Here is a 25,144-nt window from a genome sequence, read left to right on the forward strand (position 1 = left end):
TGATGCTTTCTTTTTAGGGAGATAAGGGTTCAATATAATAACTGCTGCCCCTTATTCTCTTCAGGCTACCAAGGGGTTGCAGCTCGTCGCAAATAGTCGTGGAAGGGCACGTATATTTTTTATGTCATATTTGCATATTAAATTTTTTTTTATAATCTGATCATTTCTCAATATTTTTGATAATTTCTACAATGGGGCCGTCCACACACAAGATATCAACTAACGATATTTACTGAATCTAGTAAATACCGTGCGTTCGAACGCAATGCTCTCATACTCTCATACCTATCGAAATATCGTTAGTTGATATCTTGTGTGTGGACGACGCCAATGTATGTACATACATTACTTTTTCTTCACGTGCCATGTCCTCCCAGAACGTCGGCAACTAGATGTCCCATTCATACTTTGTCAACGGCTGCTCGAAATTGTGCTTTGGTGCTAAGGTCGGTTCGGTGATTACTGGTCACAAAGTCACTAAAATCTCTATAACAGAATATCTGGCAGCCAAAAAGTTCATCATACTGTAACGTAGAGATAGTTACGAGTGCTAATCAGCTGATCTCTCGTTCGCGCAAAAATGTCCTCACAGAATGAATAAGCCGTATGTAACGGCCAATAGAATCGCCTGACTCATCGACCAATAGTTTATTACATGTCTATGTATGTGTGTTGCGCCCAACGGGTATAAATATGGGGCGCTCTCGGCCTGGAAACCATTCCGACCTGGAGCGCCGACGAGAGCAGACGGATAAACGACTTCTACAACACTCCTGCGTCTTTCTCTCCGATTCTGGAAGCCCCTCTTCACGTCCACGCAACAATACAAACTAGAACTTGAAAGCCAAATATTGTGTATTCGCGATTTTCATGGCAAAAATTGTCTTTGACCACCGCAATTTGACGAATAGTCCAATTACCTCTGAGGCCGTACCAGTGCCGAAGATTATTTAGCCAAAATGTTTTCCGCCTGCCCCGAGTGCGTTGGCCTACGATTTTCCCCTGGATTACACTGAGCAACAAAAAAAATTACCAGTACTCCAATTTACGCCTGTTCAAACTTTTGAGCACTTCGACATGCTTTCCCATCAGGGCTAGCACCTCGGCATTGGTATGACGCGCCATCCATGAGATTCTCAGCTTCCTTTTGTATGTCTACATCTCAAAATCCTGTAGTTTTTTGCACGTAGCATCTGTCAGGGTCCATGCTTCTGTCTCACACAGAAGGATACTGAAAGCGTAACATCGTAGAAGTCTAAGACAAAGTGCTATACTGAGATTACGTGTGGTTAGGACATTTTTCAATTTTAAGAATGCAGCTCTTGCTTGCTCCACTCTAACGCGAATTTCCTGTTTACTTTCACACGTTTCACCCAGATATCTGAAACTATTTCCTTTTTCCACCACATTGTTATTAATTTTTATATGAGAGTTGACCATATTGTGCGTCGACTTGCTGAATATCATCCATTTGGTTTTTTTATAGAGCTATGCACAACAACTGCGTCCATTGTTGCCTGCAAGTCGTTGAAGTTAGTGGTCAGTAGTACAGTACATTCCGCGTACCGAATGTTATTGATGACTGTGCCATGTATTGTAATTCCGGAATCTGTCTTCCAAGGCTTCAGCAATAATATTTTCGGGATATGAATTAAACAGTAGCAGTGAGTGTACACACCCTTGACGATACATTTGATTATTATATTCTATTGTTCATTAAACAAACCAATATTTTATCGACCTTTGCATATTTATATTTATCTTCTATATGTACATATGTATGTATAATATTTGTAGGGTTTAAATAAATAAAGCATAAATTCTGTTTTTGGATAACATTATTATTACTAAAATTTTTGGTATTAAATTAAAACATGGTTTCGCAACAAATTTTACTATCAACAATAAAAATTGGGTGTTGTATTGTATTATACCGGATAGAAAAAAATTGTTTTAAGTTTACTATCACATATTTTCTTTACTTCCTCTGAAAAAAGAAATAAAAAATAAGGATTTATGTTTGTAATATTAGGTAAATTAATACGAAATGTGATAAATACAGACCATGAATTTCTTTCAGATTGGCGTTTTTCTGTTGAATAATAATATAAAATTCTCGCTGATTCGAAACCTTTCCGACGAGCCAATAATCGTTTCCAGCTTTCATAGTGATTTCGCCATATTTTTCTAGACTGCTCGAACACAAAAAAATTAAGTAATATATTAAAATAAATATTCATCAATAATTAAATAATAATATTTAAATTACCTCTTTCTATCAGAATTTATATCCGCTACGAGTTTTAAAACATCCGAATGTACCGATATATTTCCACTACATCTGTTATCAAGATGAACCTAATTACAAGAAAAACACGTGTGTTTTATTTTCGATTAATCGTATTCCAAAGTTATCGATAAAAGCATACGTACAGTGCTCTTGTAAGCCACGTTTAGTTGGTTAAAGTACAGGTATTTCGGAGTCGCTTGATCTACTTGATTTGTAACCGAAGAGCTTTCTTTGCCACACTGTTCGCCAATTTCAGATGCAATGCTAGTCAACTGTGGGCCGACAAACGCATCGATCTTTTGCATCAGTTCAATGGTTGGATTTATGTCGCCTGTCGTTAATACAAACATTTAACTTTTATAATACATACATACACGTGTGATTTTTACATTTATTTCTCCATATTAAAATATACAAACCATCGATGAAAAAACAAACGGTGGCAGCAAGTGCCCTGTATATAACCAAATATGATACTCCAACGTTGGTGTCATAATTCAGATGCACTTTTGTTATCTTAAAAAGGTCGCTTGCTTGATGGAATCCACCCGGAGGACTTATAAAGCATCCAAAATGCTGTGCGTTAACTTGAGGTCTCCCCTGCAACTCATTTTCAATCTGAGCCGGTAAAAGGGAACCTACTAAATATTTGTACACAACTTGCAGGTCATCAGGCGATATTCCATTCCTACAATTATATATGATAAATATATATGAGTATGTACATATATATATGTATATAAAAAGAAAATTAAATATCATACCATATAAGTTGGTCGTTATAAAAGAATACAGATTGTTTTATTTCAGAAAAGTGAGCTTCGATCAGATTAATAAGACATTGCACCTTCAAGAATGAGAGTCGATCCAAAGGCAAATATTGAACGCCTTGAAAAACGTTCAGTATATCGCAATAAGGTAAATTCAGTTGTTGCAAATACTAAAAATGAATATAGTACCTTGTAGAGACAACAAAAATGAACAAAAAATAAGTAGTAAAGATAAAACCATACTCACTGGTAGAAAAAAATTATCTAATTTTCGTTTTAGGGCATCCATAGGAATTTCTTTGAAGGAACCCGTGAAAAATCTAAACATTCGGTGAGCAGCTGCAAGCACTGATTTCAAAACGTTTGTTTGAACCTAAAATTTGAGCCATCAAATTAAATTTGAAATATGTATGATATTAAAATAAACGTGTGAATTTTTAAAAAACCTGATCTCCGTGATATTCATGGTATTTCATTCCTTCGATTGATGTCTTTTCAACAAATGGTACATTGACTATCTACAAATGTAACATGATTTTAGTTTAAATATTTCGTAATAATCGATGTGTAATTATATTTCGTAATTAGTGATAGCAAAAATAAATACCATAACCATCCAAAAATCTTTTTCCGGCTGATGAAATATCTGTCTAGTCCGCTGCGTATGCAAAGATTCACAATTGTCTATAGAGAACGACCTGAAATGATGTTTTTCAATCAATAAAAGTTTAAGTTGAACGCATAATAATACTAATAATTGTAAAGAAAACATACGCTGTAAATTTAATGATGGCTTCGCATAATCCAACGTTCATCTTTTTGGTTTCGACGTCAACATCGTCGGGATAGTAGTATAAAATTTTCTCATTCTCCTGTGAGAAACGATAAGATTTTGGTAATTAGCGTCCATACAATATTGACAGTCAAATATTTATTTAATGTGAAAATAAACAAGTTTTTACCTGTCCTTCATCGGAACCAAGGGTAGAGTTGAATATAAAGAATGCGTTCAATTCACATTCGTTCTTAATCATCTTTAATGACCATGCGTACTTGGGTAAAACAAAGTGGAGTGATAGTAGACAGAGAGAGAATAGTCAAGTGACAAGTGTAACGAATCGAGCGATCACAGTCGACAATGGCGACCGATAACACGCGCGGCCTTAAAAGCACATTAGTTGTCGTTATCTCGAAATGGCGTAACTTTACCCTACGACGCACGCTGTCCAAAAAGAAAATATGTACATGAAATCAATATTTATATTATGACAATGGTGTCCACAATTAATTATTTAAATATTTTTTTCTATTTGGTCAACTTTTTGAATTATAGACAAAAATAATTATTAATTCATTTTAAATCAATTTTTGTCTCAAAAGTCTAATTATATAAAAAATAATTAAGATCAGTGGGTATGAATTAGTGGAGATTTGGTGGTACGGCAATATTGAAAATGTGTTATTTTCCATATAAATTTTTTTGTATGGAATATTGCTAAAATAAGTATTTTTTGTTTTCGTGAAATGATTTCGAACGAATACAAAAGTTTCTTACTCAGACGCATGAACGACAGAATGTTTAATATCGAAACCACCATATGGAACTGTAGCGATAAACTTATACATATTTTAAATACTTGACACAATGGACAAATCTAAAGGACATATTCGCAATGAAAAGGTTTGAATCGATAACATTTATTAGATTTGAAGCGATGCGTAAAAATGGTACAGTCATCAAATAAAATGAGTGCTGTATGGTTTTTTTATAGCAGTGCAAATTCCTATATTCAAAGTAAGCATTTTTAAATAAATAAATAAAATTAACCATCGACTGAAAGTCACGTGGTGAGTTGATCGAATATATCGACGTATTATTTTCATTAAAATAGTCGACAACTTGGATCGATGTCATCGCAAGAGTTTTATAAAGATGAAAAATCATAATAATTTCAAAATTAGATATGTTCAGTGATTAAACACGATATATTCTACGGTTCGGTGATTACTGGTCACAAATTACTCGTCACAAAGTCACTAAAATCTCTATAACGGAACATCTGGCAGCCGAAAAGTCCATCATACTAATGATAACTATCATAGTAACGAGAACTTGAGTGCCAAATATTGATTTTCATGGCAAAAATTGTCTTTGTGAACATCCCAATGTGACGAATAGTCCAATTACCATATTCTACATATATGTTTTGCCGCTTAAAATAATTTTTTTTTAATATTGTAGGCATATAGTACAACTGAAATGATCTCATCAGGTCACTGCGACACATATCCAGGAAAGTCATTAACGCGTGGCACACGCTCGCCTCGTCAAAAGGTCGACACGTGTTTCTATACACGTGTCTTGGAAACAAAGGAAGAACTCACTGAACCCATAAAAACCACGAACTACGTCCAGGCGTATGAACCCATAAAACCACGCTCGCAGCATAACTATGGCAGCGCGAGTACCAAGAACAAAAGATGTGCACACGACACACTTCAACCCAAAACGTTTATAAAGCAACGCAGCAACCTCCACCGGCAGAGTGAGCCTCTAGAGTTCAAACAGATCACTTCTCCGAAGAAACCTCTTCGTACATACGATAACCATTGTACCAATTGAACGAAAATAAACGATCCTCTTTCAAACTACACAACACGTGTTTCGTTAGACCGGGATACGGTCAACATACCTTCCCTGTCTTACAATATTCAAATTTCCTTCATTCAGAGATTTCTAGTTTGGAGCCAAAAGGAGCCCGGCAATGACATACCTGGAGTATTAACCAGATGTCTGATTTTATAGATGACGTTTGACATTGTATTCTATTCAAAATAAATATTTTGAAATCTCGGATGATAAATGACAAAAAGAAAAAGCTTAAATTATTTTGAAAATTGCAACAAAAGAGAGAGTGTGTGTGTGTGTGTGTGTGTGTGGGTTGGCGGCAGTGGCGGCAGTGGCGGCAGTGGCGGCGTAGGCAGCGCAACGCAGTGTGTGTCAGTGCATGACTGGCGCTTCAGCATGGCGGGCGCCGTAACGATGGAGTCGCGCACGGACCTGCAGGCGCTGTCGAGGGGGTCGGTGGGGGCGGCCGTGGGGGGCGCAGGCAAGGGGGGCGCGGGGGCGGCGGCGGCGCGGGACGAGGCGGTGCGCGAGCAGGAGGCGCGGATCCTGCGGCTGGCGGAGCGGCTGCGCGCGGAGAACAACGCCGAGGAGTTGGCGCAGCTGATTCGCTCGGTGCGCCCCTTCCTCGGCGACATCAGCAAGGCGAAGGCGGCCAAGATCGTGCGCCACCTCGTCGACTGCTTCCTCGACCTGGAGGCGGCCATCGGCATCGAAGTGCAGCTGTGCAAGGAGTGCATCGAGTGGGCCAAGACCGAGAAGCGCACCTTCCTGCGCCAGAGCCTGGAGGCGCGCCTCGTCGCGCTCTACTTCGACACGGGCATGTTCGCCGAGGCGCTCCTCCTAGCCGGCACCCTGCTCAAGGAGCTGAAGAAGCTCGACGACAAGAACCTGCTGGTGGAGGTGCAGCTGCTCGAGAGCAAGACGTACCACGCGCTGACGAACCTGAGCAAGGCGCGCGCGGCGCTGACGTCGGCGCGCACCACCGCCAACGCCATCTACTGCCCGCCGAAGCTGCAGGCGGCGCTGGACCTGCAGGCGGGGGTGCTGCACGCCGCCGACGAGAAGGACTTCAAGACCGCCTACTCCTACTTCTACGAGGCCTTCGAGGGCTACGACAGCGTCGACAACCCCAAGGCGCTCACCGCGCTCAAGTACATGCTGCTCTCCAAGATCATGCTCAACCAGCCCGAGGACGTGCAGCAGATCACGGGCGGCAAGCTCGCGCTCAAGTACGCCGGCTCCGACATCGAGGCCATGAAGAACGTGGCCAAGGCCTCGCACAAGCGCTCGCTCGCCGACTTCCAGACCTGCCTCGAGAACTTCAAGAAGGAGCTGGAGGACGACGTGATCGTGCGCGCTCACCTCGGCACGCTCTACGACACCATGCTCGAGCAGAACCTCTGCCGCATCATCGAGCCCTACAGCCGCGTCGAGGTCGACTACGTCAGCGAGTGCATCAAGCTGCCCATGCCGCAGGTCGAGAAGAAGCTCTCGCAGATGATCCTCGACAAGAAGTTCCACGGCATCCTGGATCAGGGCGAGGGCGTGTTGATCGTCTTCGAGGAGGCGACCGTCGACGCGATGTACGAGACCGCGCTCGAGACCATCCACCACATGAGCAAAGTCGTCGACACGCTCTATCAAAAGGCGAAAAAACTCTCGTAGAGCTCGTCGTAGAGCTCGCCTCGCCTCTGAACACTATGTCGTATGTCGCGATAGAGATATTGTAAAAATATGTAACGAAGGATTCCGAGTGCTTATTTTTTTTTTTTTTTTTTTTTATCATCTCCGGAGTGTGTAATTTTTCTTGCTCTTTCAAAAATCTGTACGATTTATATGTACGAGTATGTAATCTCGAATAAAGGGTGCCCCCCCCCCGCTTTGTAACCAAAAACTAACATTACTTTTTATTCCGTTTCTTTCACGTTAACACCCGTCGCTGTCAGTAAAGCGACAATAAATATTATGTACAATTGAAATATTTGAAACATTTTCTATTTTAAAGATTGTAATAAATGCAAAAATCATTTTAATAAAACTATTAAAACTGTTTCCGAGTGTTTGTTTGTTTGTATTTTGTATAATGAAATTTTAGTAAATATTGCAACGTCATGGGAACCTGTGGATGTTTGCCAATATTTTCTCGATTCACTTTACGCATCGTAGACATGTGTGCGCCTTGTGACTGTCTATATTTTATATGTATAATGAATTGCATTTATGTGCATACTACTTGTAACAATTGTCCATTTTAAGAAAATGTTCTCAACACATACTAATATGTAGTGTCTTTATTGCCTATATCGAGCAGCTGGAACTGAGAATATAGTTGGTTTGCTTTATTTGCTGACTTGTATCATGGCTAGTGCTAAAAAGTTCACTTTTACATATGTATACAAATACAATAATTCCAAAGATGTACAATGTTTACAATGACATTTCAAATTTCGATTTTGGCATCGCTGTAAGATACTTTAAATGTTAAAACGATTCTGCTAGTTCCCGTTAAATTATAATTGAGTTCTCACTACTTTGGAGTCATATATTATAAAGAAATTCCACCGTTTTCTATAACCTTTGGAATATTCTCAATCTTCAGACAATTTCACATTCATACTAACCAGCACATATTATAAAAGGCCGGGCGAGAGGTACTAGCCAATGCTAATAACCAGGGCTCGGTCTCATATTTTATAAGATTTAAATTATGGTGATTGTTTATACCAAAGACTAGTAATTAATGAACCTTGTAGAATAAGCAACTTGCATCAATTGAAAATAAATAAAATTGTCTTTGTGTGTGCAATGAAAAAAAACCAACAGAGCGGGTCCGTTGTTATGATACTACACCAGGGCTCCGATTCTCTCTTGGCGGCTCTGGATTATACATATGTACATTTATTTATTTATTTACATACATATTTTTGCCTGTGAAAATTTTACAATATAATTACAAAAATCTTTTAATTCGCCTTCATTGAATCAATTCAAGTCTGTATATTCTTTTCATTATAAGGTGTTATCTTCTTGTTTTTGTTTTGATCTTGACGTAAAATAGATAACTACTGAAAAATGTATTCAATCACTAGAAAATAATAAAAATATATGTCCATATAAAGTTTTTATCAACAAAATTAAAATGCATACAATACAAAGAATCACAAAGTATAGCATTTTTTTAAAACTTCACCATATGTAGTTTACTTTTATGTACATATTTTCAAATAACTATAACACGTTTTTTAAAATCTGAAATATTTTCAACCCCATGTTGGTAGGTATTCTGCAATAAGAATATTTCAGTAGTATATATTTTAGCATACATATGTTAATTAGTATTGACGCTGATGTACAACTCGAGACCTGTGCAGAAAATGAAAATAATTTTTTTCAGGGTAAGAGGGAGCCGTTGACCATTTGGATTAAATGATTGACCGTAAATTATAATACTTGATATTAGGTAGTAGTGAATAGTTACGATACTAAATAAATAAGCGAATACAAGGTTCTTATTAAACTTTAAAATTCAAGTGATTAACGACTGTTGCATTTCCTCTAATTTGTTTAGCTAGTATGTATAATATGAACGCATTGATCACATGAATTAAAACGATACATTTACACAAATTGATACAAAAATATTGCTGTCGTTTATATTGAATTTGATATAACAAGATTCTTTGAAATATGTATCAAGTTACTATTTGGATTAAAATGATCGACTGTAAATTATAATACTAAAGTTGATATTAGGTAGTAGTGAATAGTTACGATACTTTGTAAATACAAGATTCTTATTTTTAAACTTTAAAATTCAAGTGATTAACGACTGTTGCATCACATGAATTAAAACGATACATTTACACAAATTGATACAAAAATATTGCTGTCATTTATGTATATTGAATTTGATATAACAAGATTTTTTGAAATATGTATCAGTTATTATTTTTTTTATTTAATGTGGGCTTAAGAATTTTTTTTCTTGAAATTTATTTATTTTGGGAAAATTAAGCAGCTTAAATAACAAGCATGCATAAAATATATATTTTTTAAAAGTAAACCGTTTGTAAAATTTTCACATAGGTAAAAAAAATTAGATGTTAATACAATAAAAAAAAGTAATAATAACAACAATAAAATAATAATAATTCCATATATCAACAAATAATTTAAAACTAAAACAAAGCACAAAAGTAATTAAAATAAATGCATTACTAATCTACATATACACCAAACAATCTGATGGACATTGAAAAAACAAATCCAACAAAACCATTTGGTTGAATTCATCCTTACATCAAAAAAATTATAAACAAACGAACTCCTTCCATAATGTAAACAGACATTGGGCTTATAAAAGAGCTCGTTATATCTGATTCCTCTATATCAGAGCATCGTAACCTCTGGATATTCGCGGCATACATTATTTACGACTCGTAGAGTTTGTCAGCTACGTACATACATATATACTTCATCGGCAGTTGCTAGTTATTCCGTATATGCATAGCGACAAAACAGTAACTAAAATCGGTTTTCTCCCTCACGCGCGATCTCACTCGCACGCATTAGGCCGAAGTGCTGTTCCAAGAACACATATTACCGCGGTGCATAGGTTACGATGCTCTGCTCTATATGATATTCGCAAGGAAATCTTACTCGGTCATTGAGGACGGTCAATCGTCCTGTACAGAATATTTAAAATTGAATTAAAATTCCCTCTTTTTTTAATAAGTAACATCAAATGCTGTTATCAAACATTCTCGAAGGACGCATGGTTAGCCCAAAACGACCGTTGACGTACAGGTAGTCTTCGACTTACGACGGTTCGCACTTACGACCGAAAAAAAAAATTTTTATTAATTAATTATTTTTCAAAAATTTGTTGATAAATCTCAAGCGGATGTGAGTTATGAAAACGGGGAATTCTCTTTTGGAAGAAATGAAACATCGCAGTAGTTTTAAAAATTAAGTTATGACTCATTTTTTTGAGATTCGTCACCAGTCGCACGACGGCAACAAACTCATACGGTCGTTACTGTTTGTTACATAACTGTTCGTTATTGTTTTAGGATGTTTATTTTCTCAATTTCATGTTGATTAGTGCTCAAATTTTTATTTATAAGAACATTTATAATGTGTGATAAAGAAACGTGATAATCACTGATAAAGGAACTCTTGTTAAAAAAAAGAGAAAGGTGATAGATTTAGAAATGAAACTTGAAGTGATAAAACAATATGATAGTGGTAAAAAAGTGATGGACTTGGCAAATAATTTGAAATTGTCACATTCAACGGTCTCCACTATTTTAAAAGATAAAGAAAAAATTCGTAAAGCCGTTAAAGGGTCCTTGTCAATCAAATCTAAAATAATAAATAAAAAAAGACTCGGACCCATTCAACAAATGGAAAATTACCAGTGATTTGGAATTAATCAAGGAATACAAATGTTTGAAATGATGGACCCAGACAGTAAAAGATTTTCAAATGTGAACCGCAGGATTCAAGAAAATCTCGCATGCTACCAATATATAGAAAAAAAAAACAGGATACTGTTCAAACAAAATTAGACACATTTTTCAAAAAAACTCATACGACTCATCTGAAACTGAAGATGAAGAAATGGATTGTAATTATGTGATAAGTGATGAGGATCTATAATTTATAATTAATAAGTACGGATGATATAGATGTTAAATTTTTTTTAATTTAAATATGAATTCATTTGAATTACTGTATATTAAAGTAAGTAAAATCACCGAAAAAAAAAATAAAAAATATATTCCTCGACTTACGACGGATTCGACTTACGACCGAGGTTCAGGAACGTATTTCCGTCGTAAGTCGAGGAATACCTGTACTTCCAAAATCTTTTTTGTACTCGCTCCAATCTGTTTAAATGATATAAATAAAAAACATGGTAGATTTACATGAAAACAAGTATGAAAATTACTGTAAAAGATGAGTATGACGTGAAATATTGTTTGAACGTCACAATAAATTTAAAAATTAAGACATTAAAATGGGTGTTAAGACTTTTTGTCGGTGTTTGACAAGTGTTGGCGTCACTGTACGTCAGTTGAACCGATTAAGTGAGGTTAAGTGCTCTTGTTGACGAATCCGAGCGAGATGCATCCTCGAAATATATACAAAACTCCACCAGATTTCTCCAAGCTTGCTGTCAAATTTCCAGAATTTATGAAAATAGTTAATATAGTGGGTGATTTTCTATATTTTTGTACATTTGTACAACTAAAATTTGTTAGGTAAAAAGGTTAGGAATACTTTTCAAACTGCCTGTAACTTTTAGGATTTAAATGGAACCGTGCGTATCGATTTCCAAGATTTGAATTCTTTGCGAATTCTGACGAGATGTCTGCTGCATCAGGATTTTGATTTGAATGTCGACATCCCCGCTAATAAACTAGTGCCGACTGTTCCGCTGAGATTAAACTATTTACTGTGGATCGAAGACCTGCTCAATTCGGCTGGAATGAAAGCAAATGTTAACGGAATCGATATAGGTAAAGTTGAATATGAATATTCTTTAGAATTTTTTTTCATACATATATACGAGTATGCATGTTTAACTTGAAAATTTGGTTTCATAATTTTGTTATAGGTACTGGAGCTAGTTGTATATATCCATTGATCGCAGCTAAACAGTTCAAATGGAAAATGATCGGAACTGAAATCGATAAAGACAGTTTAAATTCTGCACTTAAAAATATCAAACAGAATAATTTAGAAAATTATATCACAGGTTAGCTATCGTATTTTAAATATAATATCAAATCTATTATTTTATCTGTAGCTTACGTATTTTCATAATTTTAGTTAGAAAATCAACATCGGATGGATTTCTGATATCAGATTGTTTTGACGAGCTAACTAAAGCTGTAGATTTTTGCATGTGCAATCCACCGTTTTATTCGTCGACTGATGAAATGGATTGTGATAGGAACGTATCAAGGTTAGTCTTAAGTTTTTTAATTTATTTATTACATGTGGGATATTATTATTTTGAGTTCATGTATTTATTTAGGGCTCCACCTCGCAATGCTCGTTCTGGATCGTTTGAAGAAATCATTACACCTGGAGGAGAGGAGGTCTTCATCCAAAAACTTATAAGCGAAAGTATTAAATTGAAAGATTCTGTAAGGTGTTGTAATGATATTTACTATTATATTGTAAATTAGTTTGGTTCTCGGTTATTTTTACTTACGTCGTAATCAAACTTTTACTTACAGAATTTATACGACAATGTTAGGTCATAAAAAATCATTGAAAAGTCTACTTAAAATTATACGACAATCTGGAATACCCCAATATACTCAAACGGAATTTCAACAGGGAAAAACAACTCGATGGGGACTAGCGTGGTCATTTTCAGACACTCCATTCTCTAAGCGTAAGAATCATATCACATATGAATGCTTTTAAACTATGATAAATTTAATATTGAAACTTATAATATTGTTCTTATAGAAATACAACACAAGAAAGAAAAAGCTGCTGCCCCCATAAGTTTCATTATACCTCAATTGCAATCAGTAAATTATTCCGTAAAAGATGTCACCAAGAAAGTGTTAGAAATATTAAACAAATTGGAAATCAAAATAGGAGTTGTCGAGAAAACCGATTGTATTTGCACTATGGAATTGAAAGCGTACAAAAATACGTGGTCCTATCAACGCAGAAAGAGGAGGGAAATAAAAATGAAAAATACCGACAGTAGTAATAATGATGACACAGAACCCAAATCTGGAGTGCCCGAATTAGATACTTATGAGGTTCCTCGTAAAAAAATTAAAATACAAACTTCTCTGGATATGGACAAGCAGTGTGATAGTATCAATAACAACAAAATTGATGATCGTAGCAGCACCGTTGAAATTAACGGTGATGGTGATAGTTATGATTTTTTAAAGGCAGCACTCTGCATTAGAAAAGATAATGATTATTTATTATTAGAGATAGCATATTTAAGCGGTTCGTGTGGCAAAGATGGTGTTAATCAAATCGTTCAATATGTCAAGAACAATTGGATTTGATACGAATAAATATTTTTTCTACTAAAAAGTTATTGATTTCTTATTGTTAGTTATTATAATAAATATTCATTCAAAAATACACACATATACATTAAATACATCTTTTTGATCAATTTAGCACTTGCAAATATGGTGAAAATTCAGAGAGATGTACATTTACATACATATAAGTCATATATTTTCTTTTTTCTGTATGTATGTATTACATTAATATGTATGTATTACAATAAGGAAATATGTATTTGAAATCGAATAACTTTTTTGCATTTACGATTCCAAAATGAAAATGCTAACTATTTTGGAAATTGCAACTGTTTCATCAATATATATTTTTCTGAACCACTACACTATAATATGAATATATGATATCAAAATAAATATTTCCTTTTACAAACAGATATTATTATTTTGACGATTGACTTAAATTGATAGTCATAATGAGTAAATGTTGAATTTCGTTGAACGTCCAAAGTTTCAAAATAATAATTGTGTGAAACTTGACAAAATCACATTATTAACAGTTTTTTTCGATTTTGTGACTTGAATCACTGTCATAATAGGATGCAGCACGTGTGGATATTGATTTATAAATGTGACATATATACATTTAGTTAAAATTAGCATTTACAAATGTATTGATTATGAATGTAAAACTTTTATGATGGTTACGGTAGTCTCTAAGCAACCATCATTAAGTTTGATAGATCCCTGCTTTACAATGTTTGTTAAAGACTTGCATTCACCTCTTTCATCGACGTCGTCTTTAGTTTGTATTTTCTTATTGGTATAATATAGAATAAAGTAATAGAATTATAAATTTCATCTGTTTATAGATTGGTAAGGAGTATTTTGGGAAAAAGCAATATTTATCCTTAGTCGGAGACACACGTACTATGCGTGACAATATAAAATTGATTAAACAACCCTTTTGTCGAGGTCAAATTCCCGATGTACCTTTTTGGATATTGTTTGATAAACAGGTTAAACTTTTAACATTTAAAGAAATTGTGATGTACTTGGGTTTTTATTGATTTTGGTACATTTACAGATCCTTACATTCTATGCTAATTTTGAAAAAGATTCAGACGCTAGACCTGTAAAGATTATGTATTATCTTGAAGACGGTACGATGAAAGTTGTCGAGCTTAAAAATAAATTTTCTATGAATCAAGGTGACTTAAAAACGTAGCATACATATTAATGAAAAGTTTTCAGTTAATTCATTAATAATAAATATTATAGGAACTATCGTTGGCCGTCAGAGAATTCCACTTCCCGGTAGTAATCAAAGCTATTTTGGAATAACCGATCTCAACATTGGTTACCAAGTCGAAATTTATGGAAAACATTTTTTGGTATGGAAAAATACATAATTGTATACATGTACATATATAAGTTTATAGAATAGTTATTTTTTTTTATAGATTATGGATTGTGATTACTTTACAAGACAGTTTCTTAATCGTCTAGGTGTAAAAGTGCCAAGTTCGCTTAATTATGCCGAGGTTTGTACAAACGGTTATTTCATACAATAACATTTCACAACCTTTTATTTTATTAAAGTGTAATTTTATCAGGAAATAAATCAATTGTCGAAGAGTAATAAACCATACAACAAGGAGAATAGAAAATCTCTTCAATTTTTGCAATTTGATGGAATGATTTTAAGGTTTGTAATAAATTTTGCAATTTTTTAGACAAAAATACGACATATAATTGAACATTACAATTCAAAGGTTCTCAGGTTATTGGGATGATAGACAATCAGAGTATGGTACGATTCATTATTTGGAAGTGCTGTATTATCTTGCCGATGACACAATGGAAATTTTGGAGAAGTCTCCTTCCGCTTCTAAAGCAGAGAATGGTGCAGTATTTTTAAGAAGAGCTCTCCTGCCAAAAGTATTCAAAAACTTCAGTTTTCAATACGATTTGAATGTAAATTTGTCTGAAATGAAATGAATTTTTGGTAGACGATGCATCAACCTCAATTAGCAAACTATGGAGCCCCCGTTGAGACGTATCGTCCTCCTGATCTCACTGTCGGTGCTCCTATAAATGTGTACGGTCGATTGGTTATACTCACAGATTGTGATCTGTATACTAAAGAATACTATCGGTCCAAATATGGCATCGGTAAGCTTTGGATTATAAAATGAATAAGTTTTAAAAACAATCCATTGCTCTAACAAATGGTATTTTACTAGAAAACATTGAGGCAGTTTCACCACCTGATGTTTCGTCTGATTCTTCCCAGACTATTGGACAGTGGGGAGTCCGGCAACTGCCACCGTGGAATGGTTTAGGAAGTCATGCCGATTCAGCTGGGAATTGCAACACTATGAGTCCTAAAGCACCGCATTGCGATTTTTATAAATTTCTACACAAAGATAGGTACATAGTAAATAAAAAATTCCATTATGTTTTATAATTTGAATGTTGCGGTTGTCTGATCACCAAAATAATAATAATATAATTTTTATTTACGTTGAAGTATTGGCCCCGATTCTCATATATTAAGATTTACGGCTCGTCTTTTGTCTGATATTTCTGATGATGATATGAGACAATTTATCGTCAGTTACTATTTAAAAGACGATGCCATATCAGTATTCGAAGTTGGCATAAGGAACTCTGGCTTTCGGGTAATATAATATAGTATTTTTGTATTATGTATGCATGTTTAAAATAGTATATTGAATTTTACTGCATACATTTCAGGGTGGCATGTTTTATAAAAGAAACGTCGTAATGTTGCCTGAACAGAACTTGTTTCAGTCAAATTACCCCGTTTGTTACACAATCAAAGATATGTGGATTGGAAACGTACTTAGTATTAACAATTACCGCTTTCTTTTGGTCGGTGGAGACGATTATTCTTTGGGTTATATGGAACAGAATGCACTTCAGGTACACTTATGGTATATACAATTTTTAAAAGTATATTCAATATGTGTGCATGTCATAGTGATACTTTGAATTAACACATTTTTAGTATCCAAAATCGAACATTGTCGTTATAATGAATAAAATACGGGATCGCTTGGCGGCTGAAGAAAACGGTTTCAAATATTTTATTGCTAGCAATTTACAATATTTGCACTCTGTTCATAAAAGTCTGATGCCTGTGCAGTGTCTAGAGTTTGTATTATACCTGCGTTATATATGAACATTGTATAAGTTACATAGTACATTTTTTATACGCATGTAATCAATTTACAGACAAGCGATTAAGAAAGTCGCCGGAGATCTGTTAACTCAACAAGAATTCATAACTATAGTGCGCCACTTTCAAGTGAAGACTGATAAAATTGAATCTCAACGAGAAAGTATAAGGTTTGTAAGCGATATTATATAAATTGTAATTTGAATTTGCATTTATATACATAATTTGGTAGGTCGCAAGTGTATACCTACACGAGTCGATATCTCTGGCAAGACAATGCTCAATTGCACAAACACTTCAAGTACTTGGACGATGATAAAACTGGATTTTTAGCGAGGAATGAAATTCGAAACGCTTTGAAAGGCAACAGGCTTCCGATTCCGAACGATCTTCTCGATAAAATGCTCGATGTGTAAAAAAAATAGCCAATCAAATTGAAATAATTTGAGTAACATTCATATACATACTTACATATTTATATGCATGTATAATACATATTTCAGAATACAAGTGAACGAAGAGCAACGTCTCGGCTATGACGATGTGATAGATTTTTTGAATTTTAAATTAAAACCAGCTCAATCGATCATTGCACATCCTGCCAAGTCTACAAAGAAAATTCAAAACTTTTCTGTGTGTACTTTAAATATTATATTATCATTATTCCACAAATGCCCATACAAAATATCAATTCATATTATAATATGATATATGTAATATTGAGAAAGATTGTAAATTTATTGCAGGTCAATCCGGATTATAGTGGGAAGTTTTCTAAAGATGATTTAGTGAATTGGGACGCTTTTACAAACTATTTCAATCTGGAGCACACTATCAATGAAAAATCTTGAAAAAAATAGTACATAGTAGTCTATGAATAAATAATATGTATGTATGTATTTTTGGAGAATCTTTATTATCACATTTAGATATTAAAAAATAAGCAATTGTAACAGTCACATCATCAAATTATATTAACTTATATATAAAGTTCAGTTAACTTACTTTTATGGCAAAAAGTCATCGTTGTTGTGTGTATTGATGAAAGAGTTTCATGTGTGTATTCACGAATAAATGTCGAATCACAATAATACTCTTAAATTTTATTTAATTTTAACTAAAAAGATGAGATTCTTTCACAAATACCCTATACAAAGTATCTTATCTACGTTCATATATCACATTCAAAAATTCATTATGAAATGTATGTACATACACACAAGTCACATTTTATATATAAAAAAAAAAAAAAACACGATACATCTATGTATTGATAGGTTAATTTTAAGTTATTCAATATATATATTGCATTAAAAATTTAATAAAAACTGGATCTGTAGTCAATGAATTGTTTAAATTCGCGTTTAAAAATAAATAATTTGATATAGTATAATTAATTATAAAAGTTTGCTACCACGCAGCGCTATCACGTACATTCTCGACTTGCGAATGCTGAGGTCGTACTCTGCAAACAAAAGCACAACGATAAAATGCATTCATTAATAAAACAGTTTGTGTATACGATTAGCTTAGTGCTTATATGTAAGTAAAAGTATAACAGAGGTTACACTGACTGACAAGTAGTCCTAGTGAGTTCTTTATGTACTGGCGGAGTGTCCTTCTTGAAACCCTGAAGCTCCATAGCCAAAGGCGATATTTTAGGAGGCGTCGGTGCTATGCTGGACGCGATGCTGCTCGTCGAATCGTTCCTTTCATACGGTGGAGGAACGAAGGGTTGTTTTCTGAAGGCGAAGCGCCACGGAGACTTCGGGGCGTCCATCTGATAGCCGCGGTTATCGATGCCTCCGCGGTTCGGCTTATTCGTTTCGTTGACGCTCGTCGTCATTGTCGTCGTCGTCGTCGTCATATCTCGAGTCTTTGATGACAATCTCCTGTTTATTTAATGTATAATTAAAATTAAATTAACGAAAACATGTCCTAATAAAAAAAAAACACTTATTTACATAGCGGTGTACTTTATAATATTTTTTTAGGAACACTTTTATAACTCAAACACACCTCAATATTCTAGATCCCAAACTATGATCGTCCTTGCTGCCTCTCTTTTTAAACCTTGTATCGTGACTTTCTTCGATGATTACGTGGCGATCGTACGGCGTGTCATAATCCACTTCTATCACCGTAGAGAAACGGTGAGGGTACATCCAATCCACGGCTGAAATTATTATACCAGCTAACAAACAGCCACACCCTGTCAAACAAAACAAAATATGTATTTATTGTATAATACAAATTTGTACGCTAAAAGTAAGTACGATGTCCGAGAATGTACATATACCTGCAACGATCACTAGCCAGAAGCACCAGCCTAGGGTGAAAAGCAGACGTCCACCTTCCAACTGAACGGACAGTGGACAAGCAGGCAACAAAGCCCAATATCCGAGAGCAGAAGCCAACAACCAACATCCGGTTCCTACCATAAGATAGCCGCCATATCTCGGTACGACGACCACCAGCAGATTCATCAACAGCCATGACGCAAAAGACACCCTGAAAGTTATCAAAAATTAAGATCATTGCGTGTAACGACATAACAACATTATTTGTTGTAATATAGGCGAGATCGTGTAACAAAAGCCGGGTACGTTTCAAAACTGATCTGTTGACCAGATCTTTCATATGAAAATTTCAAAGCGTTCACCTTTGGCCGTTCTCAGGGTTTTCGTTTGTCTAATGGCTACAGGTGGTTATGTTCAACTATGAAATCACAGTAAATAAATTAGCAGTCAAAATCGGTGTATGTATAAGTATATATTTACAGACACAATTATTTTTCAAATTAGGTCACTGTGGATACCCCAATACGTGGTTATGACTAGATAGTTATAATATACATACATTTAATGATTACAAATGAAACAAATAAGATTATAAAAAACATAAGAAATATTTCAATCCAACAAAATAAGCAAATATTCTGGGAGTGTAGCTTATTTATGGTTGTTAATCGTTAAAACGGTGAGATAATCACATCAGATAGAGGAGAATAAATAAACGATATTAAATAAACGGTTAATCGACGGCCTTGCTCGACAGATCAATCGATCCTTTCCACTGGAAATTGATTACAGATTGTAGATTCAAATTATATTTACCAATAATATGTGCATACAATAATTTTAAATTTTTAAATAATGTTTTTTAATTTATTTCAAACATCATGTAGACAATTGATGAATTCATATGTACCAGGGCATTTGTATGGCTGTGGATATGTATTATAGATAATAATCTAACTATGTATCTCAAGCATTGACACGCACACCATGAGAACACGTACATCAATGTCAGTAAGTATTTATATCGATGTTGTTAAATTAGATCCAAGTGTCGAACGAGTGATAAATAGTAGAATGAGCTATAAATTTAGCTGGTAATTGACCGGTCGCGAAGAGTTTGTGATTTACTCGCTAGAAACACTGGGAATTAGGCACGGATGTTCGTCTAATCAAATGCCAACGAGAGCAATTTAACATTCATTTGCATATACCTATGGAGTATTTCAGTTTAATGAGAGTGCTTGTATATGTATGTACATATGTATAATGCAAATACAGTTAAGGCTATAAAGGTTAAGTTATTATACCATAAGAGTATTCCAGCGTAATAGCCTGCCGCTCTGTACTGGCCGCCCCAAGCAAAGCCTTCTTGTCCTAAAGATAGGTATTCGGCTACGGTGAGGATAGGAAATGGCAGACCACGACGGAGTGCTGCTCCGTAGGATGCTGCCATGCCCCCCGGTTCCAACCAGTTGAATCTTTCGTTGAATTCTACATCTGGAGGAGGCGTGTAGTTGTATCTAGGAATTGCTGAAATTATCAAATATTACATATAAAATAAAATTACTATAGAGAAATCACATTGTTTTGAAAATGCTCTTCTAGGTTTACCAACAAACTAATAGAGACTTAAAAATTATATTTTGTTCTTATTGACACACTGTACCTATGTAGTTTACTGTTTATATATTATGTATAGTTTGAGAATGTCCGACTAGAAGGCGGATATCCATTACTAAAATCGTTACCACAAAAGTATCAACTTTCAAAAGTAGTTCAGACTCTACAATATCGGCTGGGAGCAATTTAATTAAATCGCGAGCATTCCACACATTGCGATCTTTTCTGCAATGTTGCAATCGGACAACGAGACACTGCCAACAAATAACTAGATAGATAGATAGATCTATATATGTATTATATAAATACCACTATGTACTATGTGCATTGAACCAAAGATGTATATTAATAGCGATAAATTATTATCTTTATAAAGGTATTAGTTTTAAGGAGTGTTCACTTGTCTGCCCACTTAATTTAATTCGAAGTAAATGTTATGCAAACGATACCGGAACAGAATTGCATTCAGCGGTGCAGCAGATCATTAATTGGCGCAGAGCAGCCGTCTATTGTCGGTTGTTAACTCCGCTCTAACTATGAATAATAAATAATAGTAAGTTGGTAAAGTGTGTGTACGTGCAAGTCTCGTTTCAGAAACGTTTCAAATGCAAATTTGCATTAGAAATTTACCCGATTACGGCCCTACCAGTCTGGTCACGTTCTGACTTAACAACTTCACAAGTCTCTCTCTCCTGTATCAGTTGTTATACACTGAAGAGAACGAATGATGTTATCACGAGATTTGTGCTGTGAATTGTGATATAATACTACGACATATCTACATACATCACGGTGACAAATTGTCAAATAGCTTTTTAACTGACAATTGTATACATTTTTACTAATAAAACCACACACAAATTTCAAATTTAATCTCACTTTGAAATCATCTGTAGCTCCAATTAACACCTTAATCCACAAACAAAAAATAATGGCAAAGTAATTTATGCTACTATTTCTGTTAAAATTTTAAAATTTAAAAATAATAAAATTGATAATCAAATGTAGTGAAAAACTGGAATTAAAATAAATCAGCTAATCTGGACGAATAATTAGAAGTACGCACATACGTACAATGTATGTATAACATGTATAATTAAAAAATACATCTGTTTGCTGAATAATATATGTAGTAGTTTTTCTATGATTGTCGTTTTGAGTTAAACTACACTCCACAAAGCTGTAAAAAAAAAAAGGAAAATTTGCTCAAATTATAATTTGCTTTTATCTCAAAAGTCTGTCAGAAAAAAAATTATGTATTATACATACATATTGAATTTATGATAAGTGGATCAGTGGGGTCTAAAATATTACAGGTTCTTAGATTTTAGTTGAGGCTTATGAAAAATACAAAAACTTTAATGTCATGTGAGTTGACTTATTAATAATACACATTCTGAAATAAGTCATCGAAGATCAATTCTCTGGCTAGAAAATATATAGCTTTTTTCTTGTTATTATTCAATGAAATGTTTAGTAGAGTTCGTTCACGTTCAACGAAGAGACTTCAGAGTCACGTAGAAATCGGTGATGTCACCCAGAATGGTGTAAAAACGCACACTCGCATTTAATCGAAATGAACAAATTGCACATTGTTGACTTCCGCGTGTGCCACTTATTTCAGTAAGTGCCTACTTACTGACAGATTAATTGAAATGATCAAATCCAATAATATTTAGTACGTATAGCAACGATGACAAATGCAGTTTTCCAGTGTGCAAGTACATAAATATATGTTTGATGAGGTAGCGAGAAAAGAGGATAGTTACCTAAGAGAGTGACGTTGACATGATCTAATCCTATGTATGCACCGACACGTGCAAACACCTTTTCTGTAGAAAAGGCTCTGTATGAAGATTCTACAGTTGTTGTGGCCACGTGCCATCCGGAACCGTGTCTCGCCACTGAAACAACAATTTATGTAAATGTAATATATTATATTAAAAATATTATCAAATGTTTTTTTTAAATACACAGATTTCATTTTTGTATTACATGCATATATGTACATTTGTTTGTGTGTATATTATCAGAGTTAATAGACTAACTATTATGTATGTATTTTTAAAATCATTATTTAAAAAAAGTGCTGTGAAAATGTGTGTATTTACAATGTAATAATAATGTATCGACATTGCTAATTACTAAATATCGGGCATATGTACTTGTATGCTAGTTTTTAAAACCAAATAACAAATAAATACATTTACATATAGGTATGTATGTAAGTATATAATAATTCATGTTAAAACACAAAAACTTTATGCTCGTTTCATTGATACATTTTTGAGACATGAAACATCCATTCAGTTACATCATCATCATCTACATCCATTCACCATCCACTGCTGGATGAAGGCTTCTCCAGCACGCTTCCATTTGTCTCTGTTTTGCGCAACTCTCATCCATCTCACCCCACACATTTTCCTAATTTCGTCTACCCATCTTCCCTGCGGTCTTCCTTTTACCCTTTTGCATTCTCTTGGGTACCATTCAAGCACTTCTTTAGTCCACCTTTCGTCCATTCTTCTATCCACGTTGCCCCCCCCCATTGCTATTTCAATCTCTTTACTCTATCCACTATGTCCATTACTCTTGTCATACTTCTCACCCACGTGTTCCGCTTCCGGTCTTTTCTCGTTATGCCTAGCATACAGCGTTACATACTTCTTTGAGTGCATTGGACTTTGTGTGGCATCTTGGCGTTCAGTGTTCAAGTTTCACATCCATTCGTCATCACTGGCAAAATACATTGATAGAAGATCTTTTTCTTCAGACAGAGTGGCATTTTTGGTTTAAAAACAACATTCATATCTATATGTATATTTTGTAAATTTAAGCTTAAAATGATTCATTTAACTCCACAATACTTTTATAATCTATCTAATTATCTAGTAGACTAGGTTGAATTTATCTCAGTACAATCGTACATAGGCAGCTAGCAATATTTACGATCGATAAATCACATTGTATAAGCAGTCCAAAAGTAGACAAATACAAAATAGCATTGTTATATTTATTATGTGCTCAATATTGACATTGCTATTTTTAGTTTTAAATATCATATCGTACACACGAGAAAATCATGCTGCATTGTTTTTTTGCAGAATCACACGACCTCGGGGTGGAGATTTTCATGAGTGTCGGTCGTTTTTGCGTGATCGTTCCATTTGGATCAGATGGTCAAAAAATGCGAGCGCGTAATTAGAGTGAAGATTAGAAGATCGTGTTTGCCGTAAAAGACAATGGACATTGACGATGATCATTGTATCTGGGCCAAGGCTCACCTGAACAATCGATATCCTTCCTTCCGTCTCATCGATTATTCAGCGGACGTTGATTCGGTTGCCGTGTCGCCACGACATGACATGATCATCATCAGATACCCGCTATAATCGAACTTCAATCATGTCCTCAATCACCGACACGACACGTGCTTCATCTCTGTTAGAAGCTGATTCTTTTGTTTAAACAGTTATAATGGCCAATTGAGAAATTAGAATGAATGTGACAAATATCTGGTCTGCTTTCTTCTACTTTGACCTGACAGGTGATATTTTGCTTTGTCAACCAGCATTGTAATAAAACATATATTGGTTCTGACTGTACTTCCCTGAATAAATATTTACATATGCTATGAATATATTTATATTTTATTTACTTCTTATAATAATAATAATAATTTATTTTTAACATATATATTATACGTTCTAAATATTAATAGATAAATATTAAAGTATTGTGAATTTAAAAAAATTCAAATTTGAGATTTTGACTGATTAGTATTTAGTATCTATCACTGATTACGTTTTCATGGTTTTTTAAAATTGTTTTTAATTTTTTTTGGTTGAATAAATAAATCAATTATTCGCAGGAATGGAATCATCCTTTTTGAAGAGTTTTCAGGAAGTTCAATTATGATAAGTTTCTCTATTGTGTCTGTGTATTATGATACGAATCTGTCTAGTGGTAAAAAAGACAGCCTTGCCGTTGGCAATAAATAGCTGGTAAGAGTCGGTATGAAGCGGAAAAGCAGACAAACCCTCGGGCTATGTATTATATCAAGCAGCTGTTCAATCGTGGTCTATTCAACTTTACTTTTATTAATCTGTTGGGTACACACATGTATTACGGTTTAAATAATTTGATTTATTTACTCTTATATAAAATATTGTGTCAATTATTTAAAACAAATTTGATACGTTGTATATACTTAAAGTCGTTAAACAGTATGAAATATTAATTGTATATGTATGTGTTGATTATAAGGTACATATTAAAAAAATCGTCTTAAAATATGACTATGTATAATATC

General features: G+C 34.5%; 5 protein-coding genes across 8 annotated transcripts in view; 3 read left to right on the plus strand and 2 right to left on the minus strand.

Moving 5' to 3' along the window:
* Window positions 1–1,735: 1,735 nt before the first annotated feature.
* On the minus strand, window positions 1,736–4,316 carry Ccz1 (vacuolar fusion protein CCZ1). The gene is made up of 11 exons (XM_077442002.1): window positions 4,023–4,316; window positions 3,835–3,932; window positions 3,668–3,758; window positions 3,507–3,578; window positions 3,308–3,433; window positions 3,055–3,230; window positions 2,710–2,978; window positions 2,434–2,621; window positions 2,270–2,358; window positions 2,065–2,192; window positions 1,736–1,987 (listed from the first exon to the last, which is right to left on the minus strand). The coding sequence occupies exons 1-11, from the start codon at window positions 4,092–4,094 to the stop codon at window positions 1,929–1,931; spliced, it is 1,368 nt and encodes a 455-aa protein (XP_077298128.1). The 5' UTR covers window positions 4,095–4,316; the 3' UTR covers window positions 1,736–1,928.
* Window positions 4,317–6,034: 1,718 nt separating this feature from the next.
* On the plus strand, window positions 6,035–7,743 carry Rpn6 (regulatory particle non-ATPase 6). The gene has a single exon (XM_077442379.1). It carries the CDS (start codon window positions 6,086–6,088, stop codon window positions 7,352–7,354), a length of 1,269 nt encoding a protein of 422 aa, XP_077298505.1. The 5' UTR covers window positions 6,035–6,085; the 3' UTR covers window positions 7,355–7,743.
* Window positions 7,744–11,737: 3,994 nt separating this feature from the next.
* LOC143919863 (U6 small nuclear RNA (adenine-(43)-N(6))-methyltransferase) lies at window positions 11,738–13,774 on the plus strand. The gene is made up of 7 exons (XM_077442414.1): window positions 11,738–11,905; window positions 12,000–12,213; window positions 12,312–12,452; window positions 12,527–12,662; window positions 12,735–12,851; window positions 12,940–13,100; window positions 13,178–13,774. Exons 1-7 carry the CDS (start codon window positions 11,819–11,821, stop codon window positions 13,741–13,743), a joined length of 1,422 nt encoding a protein of 473 aa, XP_077298540.1. The 5' UTR covers window positions 11,738–11,818; the 3' UTR covers window positions 13,744–13,774.
* A 249-nt stretch (window positions 13,775–14,023) lies between these two features.
* On the plus strand, window positions 14,024–18,251 carry LOC143919862 (EF-hand domain-containing family member C2-like). The gene is made up of 15 exons (XM_077442413.1): window positions 14,024–14,723; window positions 14,792–14,915; window positions 14,986–15,098; window positions 15,168–15,248; window positions 15,321–15,412; window positions 15,480–15,645; window positions 15,717–15,879; window positions 15,951–16,137; window positions 16,238–16,388; window positions 16,465–16,653; window positions 16,739–16,884; window positions 16,966–17,079; window positions 17,142–17,321; window positions 17,413–17,542; window positions 17,656–18,251. Exons 1-15 carry the CDS (start codon window positions 14,637–14,639, stop codon window positions 17,758–17,760), a joined length of 2,028 nt encoding a protein of 675 aa, XP_077298539.1. The 5' UTR covers window positions 14,024–14,636; the 3' UTR covers window positions 17,761–18,251.
* Window positions 17,813–25,144, minus strand: part of mol (dual oxidase maturation factor 1 mol) — a 74,143-nt gene continuing 66,811 nt past the window's right edge. For 2 of the 4 annotated variants that reach the window (XM_077442417.1, XM_077442415.1), the window contains exons 4-9: window positions 22,599–22,733; window positions 20,517–20,739; window positions 19,209–19,420; window positions 18,929–19,121; window positions 18,484–18,801; window positions 17,814–18,374 (exon numbers count right to left, since the gene is read on the minus strand). In XM_077442417.1, coding sequence (XP_077298543.1) covers window positions 18,320–18,374; window positions 18,484–18,801; window positions 18,929–19,121; window positions 19,209–19,420; window positions 20,517–20,739; window positions 22,599–22,733 — 1,136 coding nt within the window. In that variant the 3' untranslated portion in view covers window positions 17,814–18,319. Of the gene's footprint in view, window positions 18,375–18,483; window positions 18,802–18,928; window positions 19,122–19,208; window positions 19,421–20,516; window positions 20,740–22,598; window positions 22,734–25,144 lie in introns of all 4 variants that reach the window. The other 2 variants (XM_077442418.1, XM_077442419.1) reach the window with 2 other exon arrangements.

Source organism: Arctopsyche grandis, chromosome 12 (genome assembly GCF_051622035.1).
Source record: "Arctopsyche grandis isolate Sample6627 chromosome 12, ASM5162203v2, whole genome shotgun sequence".
Classification (NCBI taxonomy): Eukaryota; Metazoa; Arthropoda; class Insecta; order Trichoptera; family Hydropsychidae; genus Arctopsyche; species Arctopsyche grandis.